The sequence below is a fragment of the Hyperolius riggenbachi genome, chromosome 3, assembly GCF_040937935.1.
Source record: "Hyperolius riggenbachi isolate aHypRig1 chromosome 3, aHypRig1.pri, whole genome shotgun sequence".
Taxonomy (NCBI): domain Eukaryota; kingdom Metazoa; phylum Chordata; class Amphibia; order Anura; family Hyperoliidae; genus Hyperolius; species Hyperolius riggenbachi.
Window position 1 is genome coordinate 144769897 of NC_090648.1, and position 17669 is coordinate 144787565.

General features: G+C 44.2%; 1 protein-coding gene across 1 annotated transcript; it reads right to left on the reverse strand.

Annotated features, from left to right (window-relative positions):
- Positions 1–3440: 3440 nt before the first annotated feature.
- On the reverse strand, positions 3441–8872 carry CALML4 (calmodulin like 4). The gene is made up of 3 exons (XM_068272443.1): positions 8738–8872; positions 6368–6556; positions 3441–3620 (listed from the first exon to the last, which is right to left on the reverse strand). The coding sequence occupies exons 1-3, from the start codon at positions 8802–8804 to the stop codon at positions 3523–3525; spliced, it is 354 nt and encodes a 117-aa protein (XP_068128544.1). The 5' UTR covers positions 8805–8872; the 3' UTR covers positions 3441–3522.
- Positions 8873–17669: the final 8797 nt, after the last annotated feature.

A 17669-nucleotide genomic window follows, 5' to 3' on the forward strand; every position in this document is an offset into this window, starting at 1 on the left:
TCTACTGTTTAAACTTCCCGCTGGGACAGGAAGTGAAGCCAGCCGGACCGGAACGCGGAACAAAGCGGAGAAGAGACAGCGGTGACCGGGAGGATTTGCGCTGGCTGGAGCAGGTAATGTATTGCCGCTGTATTGCGTCGGTCGTCGGGCATTCGACCGCCGCTATCGACGCACTCCCGACCTGCCGGCAATCGAGAAAAATCTTCCGCTTGAAAGCATCGACAGGAATCGACGAGAATGATTGATTTTGGATGGAAATCGATCATTCTGTCAGCATATGCGTGACGATTTCACAGCAGATTCGATTACAGTGATCGAATATGCTGCATATCGGCAGGAAAACCGTTAGGTGTATGGGCCCCTTAAGTGACCCTGTGATAATGTACTATATCATCATTGACAGATTTTATTTCAGAGTTATTTTTGGTGAAAAACGCACAGCAAACCAATTCTAGTTACACCCAGAAATACTACTGTTACTAACAATGTCTGGAGTAAATTTCCTAGTGTTTTGAGAGATTAAAGGGGAGGCATTTCCTCCAAACTAACTACTCCTATTTTAAAGTGATGAATGATTTTTCTCAACACCAGAGAAGCCCAGCTCAATTTACTGTCTGTCCCATTTAGGGCCCATTCACACTTGAAAGCGCAAAATTTGCGTGAGTGATTTTTCAGCGGAAAAATCACTGGCGGTGATTTTTCCGAGATCGCGTTTATCGCTTCTATAGCACTGAAACGCGATCGCTGGGAAATTGCCTGAAAAATGGTGCAGGCAACGTGTTTGCGTTTTGCGATTTTGGGGGATTTGTGCAAATCGCCCAAGTAAGAACGGGCCCATAGGGTTTAATTACACTAGCGCTTTCAAAAGCGCTAGCGTTTGAGCGTTTTGCCGAAATCGCCGGCCAAACGCTCAAGTGTGAATGGGCCCTTACACTTTCAGAGATCAGAGGACATCTGACAATTTCCAGTGTTGATTTAGCATTTTCACATCTCTTTAGTTTAAATTTCCCAAGCTAGCTTTAGGGGTCAGGTTAAAGTGTGAAAGTATTAGCGACTTACATTGGAAATACAAAGCCTGACGCTTTTTTTTGTTTTGTTTTTTTACACACCAATAATTTTCCTTTTTACAACAAAAGGTACAAACATGTTGACATACAGTGCAGCTCCTAGAATCATAATTACATGAGTACATTGTTGGTATAATAGCAGCTAATCACTTTACATGCAAGGGCGTATATCTTGAGATAATATGGAATATTTTTATCATATACAGGTACTACAGGATTATTTCCATATCTTTACTACTTCTTAGTTCGATACCAGTGTGGCATAATCTTTTAAGGTACATCAGGCGACAAATATGGGTAGAAGGCTGCGCATCTTAATACTACAGTTGAATGGTTAATTGCTGTGGCGTACACCGCCCCTCCTGGACTAAAATGCACGCCTGCATCCAAACAATGCAATACTGGTTTATGGAGAAAGTTTAGCTTCCATTATAGTTTGCATGCAAAATATAGTTTGCATGCAAAATACAATTTACTGTGGTGAGCGCTGGCTTTATTCTCTGCTGCCATACATCAGGCGACTTCGTGGGCAATTGACCATCCGATTTGATAATAATCGGAATCGGTTGAAAATCTGTGTCGCCAAGTGCATGCCCGACAATGCAATCAATTGCAGGCTGAAATTGGTCACGTATCAGTCGGACACGCTGAAAGATGTCATGCTGGTAATGGTGAGTGATATCGGGACCTCCCGGTGCTGTTCCCCTCATGTATAAATGTGGGTGCATTTATACATCAGCTGTCCTGTATCGTGGTGCCTGTCTGTCTTCCGAATCCCCGCCCTTCTGTTAGCCGCATAGCACATCGGCGTGTATGTAGCTATGGAAGAGTGGTGGATTCAGAAGACTGACCAGCACCGTGACACAGGACAGGTAATGTATAAATGCACACACACCTATACATTAGGGGAACAGCAGCGGGCTTGGCTGATTCCCAAGAGATTTCATGCTGAAATCTCTTGGGAATCGGCCTGTGGTGTATGGGCAGCTGACAGATCTCTCAGTTTGGATTAGAGAGAGATTTGTCTCTTGGTTGAATCTGCCCATTATGCTGGGTACACACTATGAGATTTTATGGTCGATTTACTGTCAGATCGATTATTTCCAACCTGTCCGATTTGCTTTCCGATTGATTTCCGAGCAATTTCCGATTAAAGTTAACAGAAATCAATCGGAAAATGATCAGAAAGCAAATTGGACATTTTGGAAATAATCAATCTTCTACTGTCGGATCGATTATTTCCAAAATGTCCGATTTGCTTTCCCTTCGTTTTCCGAGCATTTTCGTTAGTAGGAAATCTATTGGAAAATGCTCGGAAATCGATTGGAAAGCAAATCGGACAGGTTGGAAATAATCGATCTGACAGTAAATTGACTATAAAATCTCATAGGCCTGGTGCACACCAAAAACCGCTAGCAGATCCGCAAAATGCTAGCAGATTTTGAAACGCTTTTTCTTATTTTTCTGCAGCGTTTCAGCTAGCCTTTTGCGGTTTTGTGTAGCGGTTTTGGTATAGTAGATTTCATGTATTGTTACATTAAAGCTGTTACTGAACAGCTACTGTAACAAAAAACGCCGGCAAAACCGCTCTGAAGTGCCGTTTTTCAGAGCGGTTTGCGGTTTTCCTATACTTAACATTAAGGCAGAAACGCATCCGCAATCCAAAATCTGCAGCAGCCCGGGAGTATGCGTTTCTGCAAAACGCCTCCCGCTCTGGTGTGCACCAGCCCATTGAAATACATTACCCTAGCGGATCCGCACCCGCAAGCAGATCGCAAACTGCAGCGGAAACGCTCCGGTGTGCACTAGGCCTTAGGCCTGGTGCACACCAAAAACCGCTAGCAGATCCGCAAAATGCTAGCAGATTTTGAAACGCTTTTTCTTATTTTTCTGCAGCGTTTCAGCTAGCGTTTTGCGGTTTTGTGTAGCGTTTTTGGTGTAGTAGATTTCATGTATTGTTACAGTAAAGCTGTTACTGAACAGCTACTGTAACAAAAAACGCCTGGCAAACCGCTCTGAAGTGCCGTTTTTCAGAGCGGTTTGCGGTTTTCCTATACTTAACATTGAGGCAGAAACGCATCCGCAATCCAAAATCTGCAGCAACCCGGGAGTATGCGTTTCTGCAAAACGCCACCCGCTCTGGTGTGCACCAGCCCATTGAAATACATTACCCTAGCGGATCCGCACCCGCAAGCAGATCGCAAACCGCAGCGGAAACGCTCCGGTGTGCACTAGGCCTTAGTGTGTACCCAGCATAAAGCAGTAAGTTATGTAGATATATATACAAGACGGACTTCTTTATCTGGGCTTTATTTACTTCAGTAACAGACAGGAATTGGTCATTGCTGTCTGCACTTTCCTATATAACATCAGATTGCCAGGAACATGGGAAATCACACAGAGCAGTTGTAATCCTAACAAAAAAAAAATACATTTGCGGCTTGTATTAACAGGGTTAATAATCGGGTAATGGGACTGTGATCTTTTGGACCAGCTGTTCGTATTTCACCATTCCGTCAGGTGTCACTTCAATACCTCGTAGAAGATCGTCAACTGCAAATTGAAAACACTTGTTAAGAGAAATGCATGTTCTAAAGAGTATGAATGAATATAGGAGCAAGTTTAGAAACATGGAACTGATGGGTCTACTTTATGATGGAGTCATTACATTTATTAATAATTCAGAGCTGATGCAAATTTATGCAGTGTGTGTGGCAACAGACCAATCAAATGCACAAGTTGGATAAGTTTGCATCAACTCTGAATTATAAGCATCTCAATAAAGCGGACCTGAACTCAGAATATTCCCATTGCTCTAAAACAGAGGTGCCCACACTTTTTTGACTTATGAGCTACTTTGAAAAATTAGCAAGTCAAAATGATCTACCTGTGTACAATTTTAGGAGCACACCTGTATATACAGAATGGAGAATGTAGTGGGGTCGGGATCTACCAAGAAGTCCTTCGCGATCTACCTAATGGGCATAACTGCGCTAAAACATACACAACAGCAGAAGGTATACCCTTTAAAAGAAAAACATCTCTTTGTTATGCCTGGTACACACCATGCAATTTCCCATCAGATCATTTCTGACAGATACGATCTGATTTCCAATCACTTCTATGGAAATTGATCGGAAATCAGATCGGTCCTGTTGGAAATTATCTATTCAAACCCATCTATTTGATGGGAAATTGCATGGTGTGTACCAGGCTTTACAGCTGATACAAATCCTGCAATCTGAAGTGTCTTCTTTCAGCTTGCATGGAAGCAGACAAATTGTTAACATCTTGTGTTTATCATTTAGTGCTTTGCTGTGGCAGAAGCTGACACAGCTGAGGGATCAAATTACAACTTGTGATTAGACACAGAGAAAAGTGCAGGAAGGACACAGGCATATGATGAAATCACTATCATGCCTCTGTGTCTTAATCATTCCCTTTTCTATTTCTGTCCCTAATTTTTGGGACCTTAAAGGGCTAGATCTGCACTTTTGCTGCATGCCCTTTTATTGGTATGCTGTTCTCCATTTTTTTCTGATCACACAGCCCCTCTTCAACTGTGTTTTTGTTTTTTGGTGTTTAACACTAACCCTTATTTCATTTTCTCTCCCCCCTTTCCCTCACGAATACACTTTAAATCGATCGGGAATCGGCCTGCAGTGAGTGTTCGGGCAGCCGACATCTCTCTCATCAGATCAAAGCACACGAGAGGTTTCTTGAGCAGTTTTGTAATTCACTCACTGACGCAAGTCAGGAAGTGAACTCTTTGACCTGGAAAAGAATAAATACAATATATTTATTCTTAAGGCTAATTTCACACCAGGACGTTGGGTTAGAGGGGGCGTTAAGGTCGCATAACGTCCCCCTAACGGAACGCCTGGTGGTGCTGGATCTGGACGTCAGAGTGAGCCGCGTTGTGCAGCTCACTCTGGCGTCAGTGATGCTGTGATGCGCACTCTTGTGCGCATGCGGCATCACGTGGTCCCGCCGGCCAATCGCCGCACAGAGCGGCTGCTCCAGGAAGTAAACACTGCACGTCCTAACGTGCAGTGAATATTAATTAGCCATGTGCCTGGCCGCTCTCCGCTCCTCCCCCACATTACTGAGCATGTGCAAACAGTCTAACGCGGCTCAGCCGCGTCCAAAGTACTGCATGCAGTACGTTGTCTTGTGACGCAGCGTTACAATGTAACGCAACGTCCGCACTGTGAACAGCCCCATTGATTTTTCATTACTGTGCGGTGGGCTGCGTTACAGGCTGCTCTAACGTGCGCCTGTAACGTCCCACTGTGAAACCAGCCTAAAAACAAGAACGTTTTTCCTACACCTTCCATTGAAGTGGAATCGCCTAAAAAATGATCCATGCAGCGCTTCTCTCAGCGGATCTGAAACGAACCGCTCAGATGTGAACTCTGTCATAGAGAATCCTCGCACAAGCGGTCTTAGGGCGACTTTGAAAATCGCCCGCGTTAAACTCCCTTAATGTGAACAAGCCTGAAGGAACATGTTCCATGCTGCTGCTCTCCACTAGTCTTGGAATTGGCAACACACACACCCAGGTAGAAGCACTGCTGTGTAAAGATCACTGAATCTAAAAACAGTCCTAGTGTTGCCCCGCCTCCCAGAAAGGGGCTTAGCTAGAAATCGTGGGGCCCCATAGCAAAGTTACAAGTCCCCTTTGTAACCCAACCCCCCTCCCCCCCAATCTTTGATAGTCAGAAGGCAAAGGCCCTGCCTTCCCCCTTATACTGTAGTTAGCCAGGTGTGGTGCAGAAACATGTTATGTAATAACTGGGCTACCACAATAACAACTTTTTAACCGTCGGCAAGAAAGTTCTCTAAATTGTTCCAGATTTACTTCACTTTAATAATACTTTCCTAACCTAAATCGTTCCACTTGCTGGGGACTGAAACTATAGTTTTCTAGGTAAGAAAACATCCATGAGAAAATGCCCTTGCATCAGGGTGTTAGTGTCTATGGCCCATATGCACTTAACTTTTTCTCCTTCGTTTTCTCCTAGGTGATATTTTTAACCAGAAAGTGATAAAATACTCAAAATTTTGACAGTACTTCTTCCATTTACTTTTCGTTACGTTTTCTGTTTAAAAGTGCTAGAAAGTTATTTTAAATAGAAGATGAAAAATTATCTCCTAGGAGAAAACTCAGGAGAAAAATTGAATTGCATACGGGCCAATGTCTTTCATTTTTATTAGCTTCAAATTCCTCTCCGAGTCTCCCCCCTTAATAAAGGCCAAATAGATGAGCAGAAACATACGTATGGTTTATAAGGCTGTACCTTCCTCAAGTGTTAACTTTTCACCCATGTGGGTAAGTTTAGACTTCAGCTCCGCTAGTGGAATGACTCCTTTCTTTTGCCGGTCTGTCATCAGCAAGGCTACGAGAATCTCATTCTCTGGGTCTTCCTGCTTCTGTTGGCGGTACATGATTGTCAAAAAGGTAGAGAAGTCCACCTCTCCATTCTTATCTGTATACAACAAGGAGGAAGCTTTTACACCAATCACTCATTATGGTGGCCACAAAGCATTTACTACATTTCCAACTATAGTCAACTCCAAATGTTAAGGGTGACAAAGTGGTACAATCAGGATCAGTCAAGGTGCCCATCACCGATGCGATTTTTAGGGAACTATCTTATTAACGATCAAATCTTTCAGAGTGATTGAAAAGTTTTTAATCGATCCATAGCATTAAAGGAAGGAAACTATTGAAAACAGTTGTGATCGTATGTACAGTATGTAAAAGATTAACTATGCTGATTGACCAGTTTAAGGAAACTATTGATAATGCAAAACAGGGGCGCCTCTAGCCATTTTGTCTCTCCGGGCGATAAAACCTGTGGCACCCCCTCCCGCCCCCATGGCACCCCTCATGAAAATAATCGTAATGCGGCAGCATTTCACCAGAAAGTATCTGTAATGCAGCAATGGTTCACCAGAAAATAATTGTAATGGAGCAGCGTTTCACCAGAAATCACGCTCATTGCGGCAGCGTTTCACCAGAAAATACATGTAAGGAAGAAAGCCCACAGGGGGACAGAAGGAGGCACAAGGGTCAGAAGAAGTCACAAAGGAGGACAGAATGAGGCACAAGGGGACAGAAGGAGGCACACGGGGACAAAAGGAGGCACAATGAGGGGCAGAATGAGACACAAAGGAGGACAGAAGGAGGCACACAGAGGGGCAGCGGGAGGTACAGGGGACAGAAGGCATGAGAGACAGAAGTAGGCACAAAAGAGGACAGAAGGAGGCACAAAGTGGGGCAGGAGGTGGCACAATGGGGACAGATTGAGGCACAAAGGGGGACAAAAGGAGGCACAGGAGGAAAGAAGGAGGCACAGGGGGAATGAAGGAGGCACACGGGACAGAAGGAGGCACAATGGGGGACAGAAAAAAAGTACAAAGGGGGCAAAAGGAAGCACAGAGAGACAGTAGGAAGCACAAAGCGGAACAGAAGTATGCACAAAGGGGGACAGAAGGAGACAAAAAAGGAGGCACAGAAGACGGCAGAGGGGGATTTAAGGAGGCACAGGGAGACAGAGGGGGACAAAGAGCCACAGAGAGACAGAAGAAGGCACAAAGGGGCACAGAAGTAGGGACAGAGGAAGGCACAGGGGACAGAGGTGGCACATGGGGACTGAAGAGGCACATGGAGAAAGAAGGAGGCACAAAGGGAGACAGAAGGAAGCACAAGAGGACAGAAAGAGGCAGTGAAACTGAAGGAGATACAGGGGGCAGAGGTAGCAAAGGGGACATAAAGAGGCACAGGGGGACAGAAGGAGGTAAAAAGGGGCACAGAAGGAGGCAGAGGTGGCACAGGGAGACTGAAGGAAGCACATGGGGACAGAAGGCAGCACAAAGGGAGACAGAAGGACAAACGGGGTCAGACATGGCACAAGGGACTGAAGGAGGCACAAAAGGGACAAAGAAGGATGCGAAAGGCACAGAGGAGGCAGCTGCCTGCAACTTACGCTAAGTAGATGAAGCAGAAGCAAGTAATAGAACTGGGCTGGGCTTAGTCTATGGGGCAGGGCTTAATCCAGCAACATGGCGCCCCCAGGACCAATGGCACTCCAGGCAATGGCCTGTACTGCCTATGCCTAGGGGCACCCCTGATGCAAAACCATTTAGGATTGATTGGTCTCATCAGCTTTTATATTTCCATGCAATTCAATTTGATCTAAAATATGATCATTCAGTTAAAGTTACACCATTAATGGGCACCTTGAGTTACGTACACATGCTTGTTTGAACTCTGCTGTGGCAGACGATAAAGACCACCTTGATGGAGAATCGTGAGTCAAACCAGCGTGTGTACTGCAGCCACATGACATCTGCTAAAGTGATGCCAGATCACATTGTTCTCCCCTCTCCCCTGGTATCCTACACCCCTCGTTACGCATCCCACCCCTCCAGCATAGCAACAAATGTGTTGCTAGCCGGGAGGCTGATGACCCATCTGTACAGTGTCTCTGTCACCAAAGCGATTGTGTACCAATCCCTGCCAGGCAACAGAGATCCCCTGGTGTGTATGGGGCTTTAGATACCTAGGAATATCATCCCAGTGCCAAAGTCATCACCAACAACATCATAAACAAAAAATCAAGGAAGAATTCAAAATTCACTACACATCTGAAGTCTCTTCCTACCGATTTTCTGGACCTGCAGATGGCGACTGACTTCACTGGGGGTCGGACATCTCCCCAAACAGCGCATGACAGTCAAGAGGTCCTTGGCTGGTATCTTGCCCTTTCCCTTCTTATCATATAGTGAGAAACATTCCTTGAACTCTGAAATATAAAGAGCCATAGGTTTATGTACAACTAATCATTTCTGACATACCCTGGAAAGTATTATGTATGCAAGTAAATATATATATATATATATATATATATATATATATATATATATATATTTCATCCTTACAGTCTACTTTCACACGGGTGCATTGTTTTACAGAACAGGATGTGGCAAAACATTCAATCATTCTCAGATCAGAATCTTATCAAATTGTGATAGATTTCTATTACACACAGGACAGGAAATCTAATCAATCAGAGTGATCAAATCTGCCAGGACTGAAGGGTGTATGGGGAGCTTGAGACATGGAGCTCCAAATCATTAGGCTGTAAAGTGCAGAATGAGGGCTAATTCACTACAAATATCACTAAGCGTAATCGCAAACGCTTAAGGATTTTTGTAGCCATTCCCGGCATGTGCCTAGCGATTTTGTAGTCCTCGTGGCAATCAGAAAGTACACTTTGATCTGAATGTGAACAGATTTTGTCAAGAAACGATTTGAAAATCGCTCTGGTCAGTGATTTTTCAAGCGGTTTTAGTTTTCCTATACTTTACAATGAAGCGTAGTTGCCTCAAATGCTGCAGGACCAGCGTTTGCATTTGGGAAAAAGCCACATGCCTCTGGTGTGAACTAGCCCATAGAAACACATATTATCCATGTGCTTTTCAAAACTCTAGTGTTCTTGAAAGTGCTCAGAAGCGCTCTTTGTGTGAACCAGCTCAGAATCTCAATTTCTGTTGCGCTATAGGAACTTCTATATACATGGCTGTGAGGTGAGTTTCACCTGTGAGGTTTTAAAAAGGATGAAACACATCAGTACTGGAGCTAACATACAAAGGTAGGTGCAAAAAAACTAAAATGGTTTGAAAATAATGGACTTGCCCATAGCTATCAGGAATAATCTATGAAACAAAATAAAAATAACACATTGATTGTGGTACTAAATGTCTTCGGGCTGGGGCCCACTGTAAATTGCTCTAGCTGAGCACTTTTGGTATTGATTTCTCCAGTGTTTTCTGGCGCAATTTCCAGCACTTGTAAGGCCAGAAACCCACTAGGAGCGATTTTCTGAACGCGATTTGAAAACTCTTGCTAATGTAATGCTATGGGTGTAATCCCACTTGAGCGATGTGATTTTATAAAAATCCCCCATAGCATTGCATTAGCAAGAGCTTTTTCAAATCACTAGCAATCAGAAATCGCTTCTAGTGGGTTTCTGGCCTAAAGCAGTTTTTATTTTAATGCTTTTTGAGGTTCTGGGTAGTACAATGGCTTTGTACGACAGATTGAAAAGCAAAATATGCTGCAGGACCCACGAATGTGATTTGGGGAAATCGCTCCAGTGGAATCCCCTCCATTGACTTTCATTAGCCTAGCACTTGATACCAAAACACGGCTAAAACAGCTCCACTCAAAGTTCACTTATTAAACCAACAAGCAGCCCATTCTCCAGACACAGCCAATAAGGCTTTACTTACTTTGAATGTCATCTTGGGACAGGAACTTTGTCTGCAAAGAGTACAGTTACTTTAGTAAAGAAAACACTGCAGAGGTCCATTTGAATATTACTGATGTAACGTACCATGTCACCTGCTGGAGCTGCAGCTGCTTTATGTCAGATGCTAAAGTCCACACAGGAAGACCTAGACCAACCTGCCATAATTATTCTATTGTCATGGAGACTGCAGGTCAGATTCCAGCATTACTCACAACTGCTGAAGGCTCTTATTACCGCCATAAAACAGATGCCATGCAAGACTCTATATCCATGATGAAGTATTTATAAGCATCAGGCTTCCTCTTGGAGGCTTGTCATTCTTATCTTGTGTCCTAATAAACACAGGCTTCATCAGCAGTTCAGTGCTGTGCTTGTCCCTTTGGGTAGGATTAACTCCACTCGTACACGCGCTAGATAGTTTGCGGCCATGTGCACAGCCTCGCCCACGAGTCACAGAGCGATCCACAGATAGTATCAGCCAAGCGCATTGTCCTCCTTACTAAGGATGAACAATGTTATGCAAATACTTCCGAGTTTATGCAAATGTATGTACATTTTTATGCACATTCAGCCAGGTCCATAAATCTTGGGACATTGGCACAATTCTAACATTTTTGGCTTTATACACAACCACAATGGATTTAAAATGAGATAAACACGATGTGTTTTAACTGAAGACTGTCAGCTTTAAATTTGAGGGTACATCCAAATCAGGTGAACAGTGTAAGATTGACAACAGTTTGCATATGTGCCTCCCACTTGTTAAGGGAGCAAAAGTAATGGGAAAATTGACTTCTCAGCTGTTCCATGGCCAGGTGTGTGTTATTCCCTCATTATTACAATTACAATGAGCAAATAAAAGGTCCAGAGTTGATTTCAAGTGTGCTATTTGCATTTGGAATCTGTTGCTGTCAACTTTCAAGATGAGATCCAGAGTTGTTACTATTAGTGAAGCAAGCCATCATTAGGCTGGAAAAAAAAAAAACATCAGAGAGATAGCAAAAAACACTAGGCATGACCAAAACAACTGTTTGGACCATTCTTAAAAAGAAGGAACGCACTGGTAAGCTCAGCAACACCGAAAGACTCGGAAGACCACGGAAAACAACTGTGGTGGGTGACCGAATAATTCTTTCCCTGGTGAAGAAAAACACCTTTCACAACAGTTGGCCAGATCAAGAACACTCTCCAGGAGGTAGGTGTATGTGTGTCAAAGTCAACAGTCAAGAGAAGACTTCACCAAAGTGAACAAAGAGGGTTCACCACAAGATGTAAACCAGCCTCAAAAACTGGAAGGCCAGATTAGAGCTTGCCAAATGATATCTAAAAAAGCCTTCACCGTTCTGGAACAACATCCTATGGACAGATAAGACCAGAATCTCTTTGTACCGGAGTGATAAGAGGAGAAGAGTATGGAGAAGGAAAGGAACTGCTCATGATCCTAAGCATACCACCTCTTCAGTGAAGCATGGTGGGAGTAGTGTCATGGCGTGGGCATGTATGGCTGCCAATGGAACTGGTTCTCTTGTATTTATTGATGATGTCATTGCTGACAAAAGCAGCAGGATGAATTCAGAAGTGTTTCGGGCAATATTATCTGCTCATATTCAGCCAAATGCTTCAGAACGCATTGGAAGATGCATCACAGTGCAGGTGGACAATGACCCAAAGTTTACTGCAAAAGCAACCAAAGTTTTTGAAGGGAAAGAAGTGGAATGGTATGCAATGGCCAAGTCAATCACCTGACCTGAATCCAATTGAGCATGCATTTCACTTGCTGAAGACAAAACTGAAGGGCTTAGTGGTTAGCGCTCTCGCCTTGCAGCGCTGGGTCCCTGGTTCGAATCCCATCCAGGGCACTATCTGCAAAGAGTTTGTATGTTCTCTCCGTGTCTGCGTGGGTTTCCTCCGGGCACTCCGGTTTCCTCCCACATTCCAAAAACATACGGATAAGTTAATTGGCTCCCCCTAAAAATTGGCCCTAGACTTACACTACATAATATAGACATATGGCAATGGTAGGGATTAGATTGTGAGCTCCTTTGAGGGACAGTTAGTGACAAGACAATATATATATATATACACTGTACAGCGCTGCGTAATATGTCGGCGCTATATAAATACTAAATAATAATAATAATAATAAAAAAATGCCCCAAGAACAAGCAGGCACCGAAGACGGTTGCAGTAAACACCTGGCAGAGAATCACAAGGAATGAAACCCAGCATCTGGTGATGTCTATGCATTCCAGACTTCAGGCTGTAGTTGACTGCAAAGGATTTTCAACCAAATATTAAAAAGTGAAAGTTTGATTTATGATCATTATTCTGTCCCATTACTTTTGCTCCCTTAACAAGTGGGAGGCACATATGCAAACTTGTAATTCCTACACTGTTCACCTGATTTGGGTGTAAATACTCTCAAATTAAAGCTGACAGACTGCAGTTAAAGAGAAACCATAACGACAAATTGAATGTTTGGCGCCAATATTTTATTTGGAAATAAAGATGCATTTTTTGCAGTTTTGCGTCCATCCCTAATTACAAGCTCATAGTTTATAAAGTAACAGTGTTGTATCCTCCTGACATAAATATTTAAAAAGTTCAGTCCCTAAGGTAAATATTTATGTATTTTTTTTAATTGTAAATTTTTTTATTTTTTTTTAATTATAAAAAAAAATAAAAAATTGGGGAGTGTGGGAGGTAATGAGTTAATTTTTTTGTGTAAAAGTAATGTATTTGTATGTGAAAAATATTTTAGGGTGTAGTTTTACTATTTGGCCACATGATGGCCACAGTAACATTTGTTTATGCGACCTGCAAGCGTCCGGATGGACGCTTGCAGAAAGTGCTATGAGGCTGGAAACTTTTTTTTTTCTTCGCAATGATCGCGCTGCTTCTCGTAGAAGCAGCGGATAATTGCGGGGCTTAGATCAACGAACGGGAATGGATTTTCCCGTTCATTGATCTCCGGGCGACGGCGTGCATGCGAGCGGGAGTGCGCGCATGAGCGAGCGGGAGCGCAAGCAGCGGCAGGAGGTACGGATTTCTCCGTCCCTGGTGGTAAAAGTATGGAAAAAAGGGATGGAGAAATCCATACGGCTGGGGGTAAAGTGGTTAAAGCACATCATGTTCGTTTCATTTCAAATCCATTGTGGTTGTATATAGAGCTAAAAATGTTAGAATTGTGTCGATGTCTTAATATTTATGGACCCGACTGTATATACAGTACAGCTTGAAATTGGACCAATCAATTTAAACCTGGGGACTTAATTAGTCCATTTTCAAGCTGTATATATTTGCATACAAAGTTACATAAATTTGCATAAACTTAGAAGTATTTGCATATTATTGATCATCCCTACTCCTTACCTCTCCCCCTGGAAGTCACTGTGCTGTTCCTCTTTCCTACAGCTTCACAGCTCTCAACCCCCAAACTGGCACTCAAGCAATCTAGTCTTGATCCCTGCAGAAGACATTTTTCATGCATGTGTAAAAGAATATAAAATCATCTAAAGGAAAACACTACCAAGCAGAAAGTGTTTGGCTTTGTTTCCAGTCGGTTCATCATTGCGTTGTGTTTCGAGTGGCACATACCGCATCTCACAAAATTCAATCGACCTTGGTATACTGTGTTATGTACCAATATCTATATTTTGTGTTTACCATTGTCTGCATTATTATGCATCTATGTTTGTGTCTTACAGCACCAAGGAATACGTTGATGCTTTAGAAATCAATAATACTATTAAAAAGTGAACCTGAAGTGAGGAAACTCGCTTCAGGTTAGATCCTTGCTTATGTAGAGAGGAAAGGTTCTGGATACCGCAACGAGCATTCCCAAGCCTCACTTCACCTGCATTCCAGCCCTGTCCCCCATTAAAGTTATTTAACCCGCTAGGTCAAATACCTCTACAGCACTCCACAGGTAGCCTTTAGGAGTACTTCCAAAGACTAGTGCATGAGTCCTGGCTCATGCATGCACAGTACAGATGCGCCAATCTTGGGAAGCACTCGGGGAAGTGAGTACTTCAGAAGGCTGCCCGAGGAGTACCAGACATAGCAGGTCACAGAATGTAAACCAGGGACGGCCTAGGAATTATGGGAAGGATCGAGAAGGCTCTATGGAATCCAGAGCCTTCTATCTACCTAGGTACGTATCTAATGTTGCTTTTAAATAGGTCAAATAAATATTTTTGATGATATTCAATCTTTCAACTGTTTTACATACTTGGAAATAATAATAGAATATTAATAGAACTGGAAATCATCCAGCAGATACACTTCCTCTTTCAGGCATGTGCTGGCTGCAAATGATGAAGCCAAGCAGTGGACGGGGAGCCGTGTCACCAAGAGGTTATGCTGCAGTCAGCCCACTGGCAGGGGTGCAGCTAGGCCCAGGCGAACCAAGCAGCCACTTGGGGCCTCACCCACAGCAGGGGCCTCCCATGTGATTTGTTTGGTCGCCTCTGCCTCCCCGTCACTCACTCACAGACCTCAGATCTGTGGCAGTGAACAGAGTGGAGCAGTTACCACAGAGTACACTTCAGATGCAGAAGTGAAGTAATTGCTTATATCCTGCATTTGAAGTGTGTTGCACAATTAATCTTTTCGGGACTCTGCTGATCTGCAGGTGTGTGCGTGTTGGGGATGGGGAGCCAGAAGGACATTTCATACTCCCACTGACACCAATGCCCTATATGGGGGGGCACCTTTGGCTACCTATACTGGGGGTGGCTATCTGTACTGGGGGGCCACCTATACTGGGGGTGGCTGCGCATACTGGAGGGCCACCTATACTGAGGGTGGCTACCTATACTGGGGGTGGCTACGCATACTGGAGGGCCATCTATACTGAGGGTGGCTACCTATACTGGAGACACCTGGGCTACCTATTAAAATGGGAGAAGGGGCCCCTGACTGGGGGGGGGGGGGGTTGGCCACAAATGATGTGCCTCTTGGGGCCACAAAAACCTAAGCAGCACCCCTGCCCACTGGTGACAGCTGCCCTGAGTGGTGGGACAACACAAGCATACTACAGAGGCACCTGAACTGTATCCATCTCCAAAAGCTCCTGCACCAGGGGAAACCCAGCATGAAAGTTGTTTTTTTCCAGCTTAAAAACAGAATCGACATCCCCACCTCCCCCGCACATTGCTAGCGTCTTTTGGTCAGCATAGAATTGATGGATAGAGGTGGAGGAGTAGAAGAGCTGCCACATCCGCACAACGGGGGAAGGCATTAAAATTGCTTGCGAGTCACTCAGATCAGGAGATAGATTTGTAAGGCTGATTTGCTGTGATCACTTCCTGCTTCTGCCTACTTAGGAAGCAGAAACAACACAACCATGATCAGCGATTCAGAGTCTTACAAATCTTATCACTTGATTAACCACTTCAGGACCACAGGCTTACATCCCCCTAGTGACCAGGCATTTTTTCACAATTCAGTGCTGTGCAGCTTTAACAGCTCGCAGCACAGCCATACAACTTAAGAGAACCTAAACTGAGAGGGGATATGGGTGTTTCCTTTTAAACAATACCAGTTATTTGGCAGTCCCACTGATCTCTTTGGGTGCAGAAGTGGCTGAATCACAGACCTGAAACAAGCATGCAGCTAATCCAGTCTGACTTCAGTCAGAGCACCTGATCTGCATGCTCGTTCAGGGGCTGTTGGTGAAAGTATCAGAGACACAGGATCAGCAGGAGAGTCAGGCAACTGGTATCTTTGAAAATGAAAAATCCATATCCTTCTCAGTTTAGGTTCCCTTTAGCAAACAAATGGATCTTGCCTCCTTTTCTTCACACAAATAGGCCTTTCTTTTGGTGGTCTCTCATCGCTCCTGCGATCATTCGTTTTTTTTTTAATTTATAAAAAAAAGTGTACTTTAAAAAAAAAATTAAATAAACCCTTATTTCCTTTAACCCCCCCCCCCCCCCCCCACACACATACACACAATTGTCCCTAGAGAGCGATCGGTGCTCAGTACTATGTCTACAAGGCATAGGACTGTGGCAGGGATTAGATTGTGCGTGCATCTGAGGGACAGTGAAGTGACAAGGCTGTCACTTCTACAGCGCTGTTTGCATTTAACCTACCTGGCGTTCTATTAATTAAGATTGCCAGGGAGGCTGCACAGCAGTATTTTTTTTTTTTTTCATCATGTAGCTAGCCTAGTGCTAGCTACATGATTCCCCCCTCCCTGCCGCATCCCTCCGATCGCCGCCGCCGCGCTTGCCCATAAGGAAATCCCGTTCTGAACCTGATCCACCCCTCAGCGCTGCCTGGCACTGATTGGCCAGGCTGCGCACGGGGTCTCAGGGGGGGGGGGGGGAGGGCTGTTACGCGTCGGAAGTCCCTAACACGCAGCAAACAAAGTGCTTGCTGCGTGTTTTAAAAAAAAAATATGAAAATCGGCCCAGCGGGGCCTGAATGGTGCCCTCCGGCGGTCATGGACGAGCTCCGCCAAGGAGGTTAAATGACCTAGTTGATCAGAAGCCTGGCAGCCGCGATCGCGGGCCAGCAGGCTTATCTCTGCGGCCACCTCTCTCCCCCTTGCAGGGAATAGCGCTTGAGCGAGCGCTCGTTACATGCACACAAAAAAAAATGGAGGTCCGTTCATGCGCAGAAGACCCAGACTGGACCCAACTGAGCCTGTTACCGGGGCTGATTGCGGCTGAACGGCAGACCGCGGGAGGGCGGCGTGGGACTCACACATGCTTATGGGGCTGGAGGAAGCCCCAGGTAAGTATCAAATCTTTAGATAATAATTATATCTGGTACACTTTAAAGTGAACCAGAGATGAAGCACCCTCATGTATTTAACCATATATATCAGTGGGAACATTAGAGAAAACACCTACCCTGCTCTCTGTTTCATCCTTTACTGCTCAGTTTGCTTCTAATCATCCCTGATAAAATCCCCAACTGAGCATTCAGTCTGGCTTTGCCCAGGAATCATAGTCGAGTCCGTCTTCTCTGAAGTCTTTTCAAGCCCAAGCCTGCCCCCTTCTGGCTCTGCTATAATGACTCAGCTATAATGATTCCTGAGCAAAGCCAGACTGAAAGCTCAGTCTGGGATTTTATCAAGGCTGATAACAAGCCAGCTGAACAGTGAAGAATGAAACAGAGAGCAGGGTAGGTGTTTTCTCTAATGTTCCCACATTATCATTACCATTACCATATATATGGTAAAATACATGAGGGTGCTTCATCTCTGGTTCACTTTAAGCACTTCTAAACCTAACTTTTTAAAAACGTTTTCCAAAAACAAACCAATGAA

What these genes read in the sequence shown, in the direction of transcription:
- CALML4 (XM_068272443.1), bottom strand. Translation starts at nt 8,804, where the DNA reads ATGCGCTGTTTGGGGAGATGTCCGACCCCCAGTGAAGTCAGTCGCCAT. An exon ending in TCTGCAGGTCCAGAAAATCG is followed by an intron (nt 6,557 to 8,737) that starts GTAGGAAGAGAC and finishes TGTTGTATACAG; the next exon opens with ATAAGAATGGAGAGGTGGAC. An exon ending in AAAGTTAACACTTGAGGAAG is followed by an intron (nt 3,621 to 6,367) that starts GTACAGCCTTAT and finishes TTCAATTTGCAG; the next exon opens with TTGACGATCTTCTACGAGGT.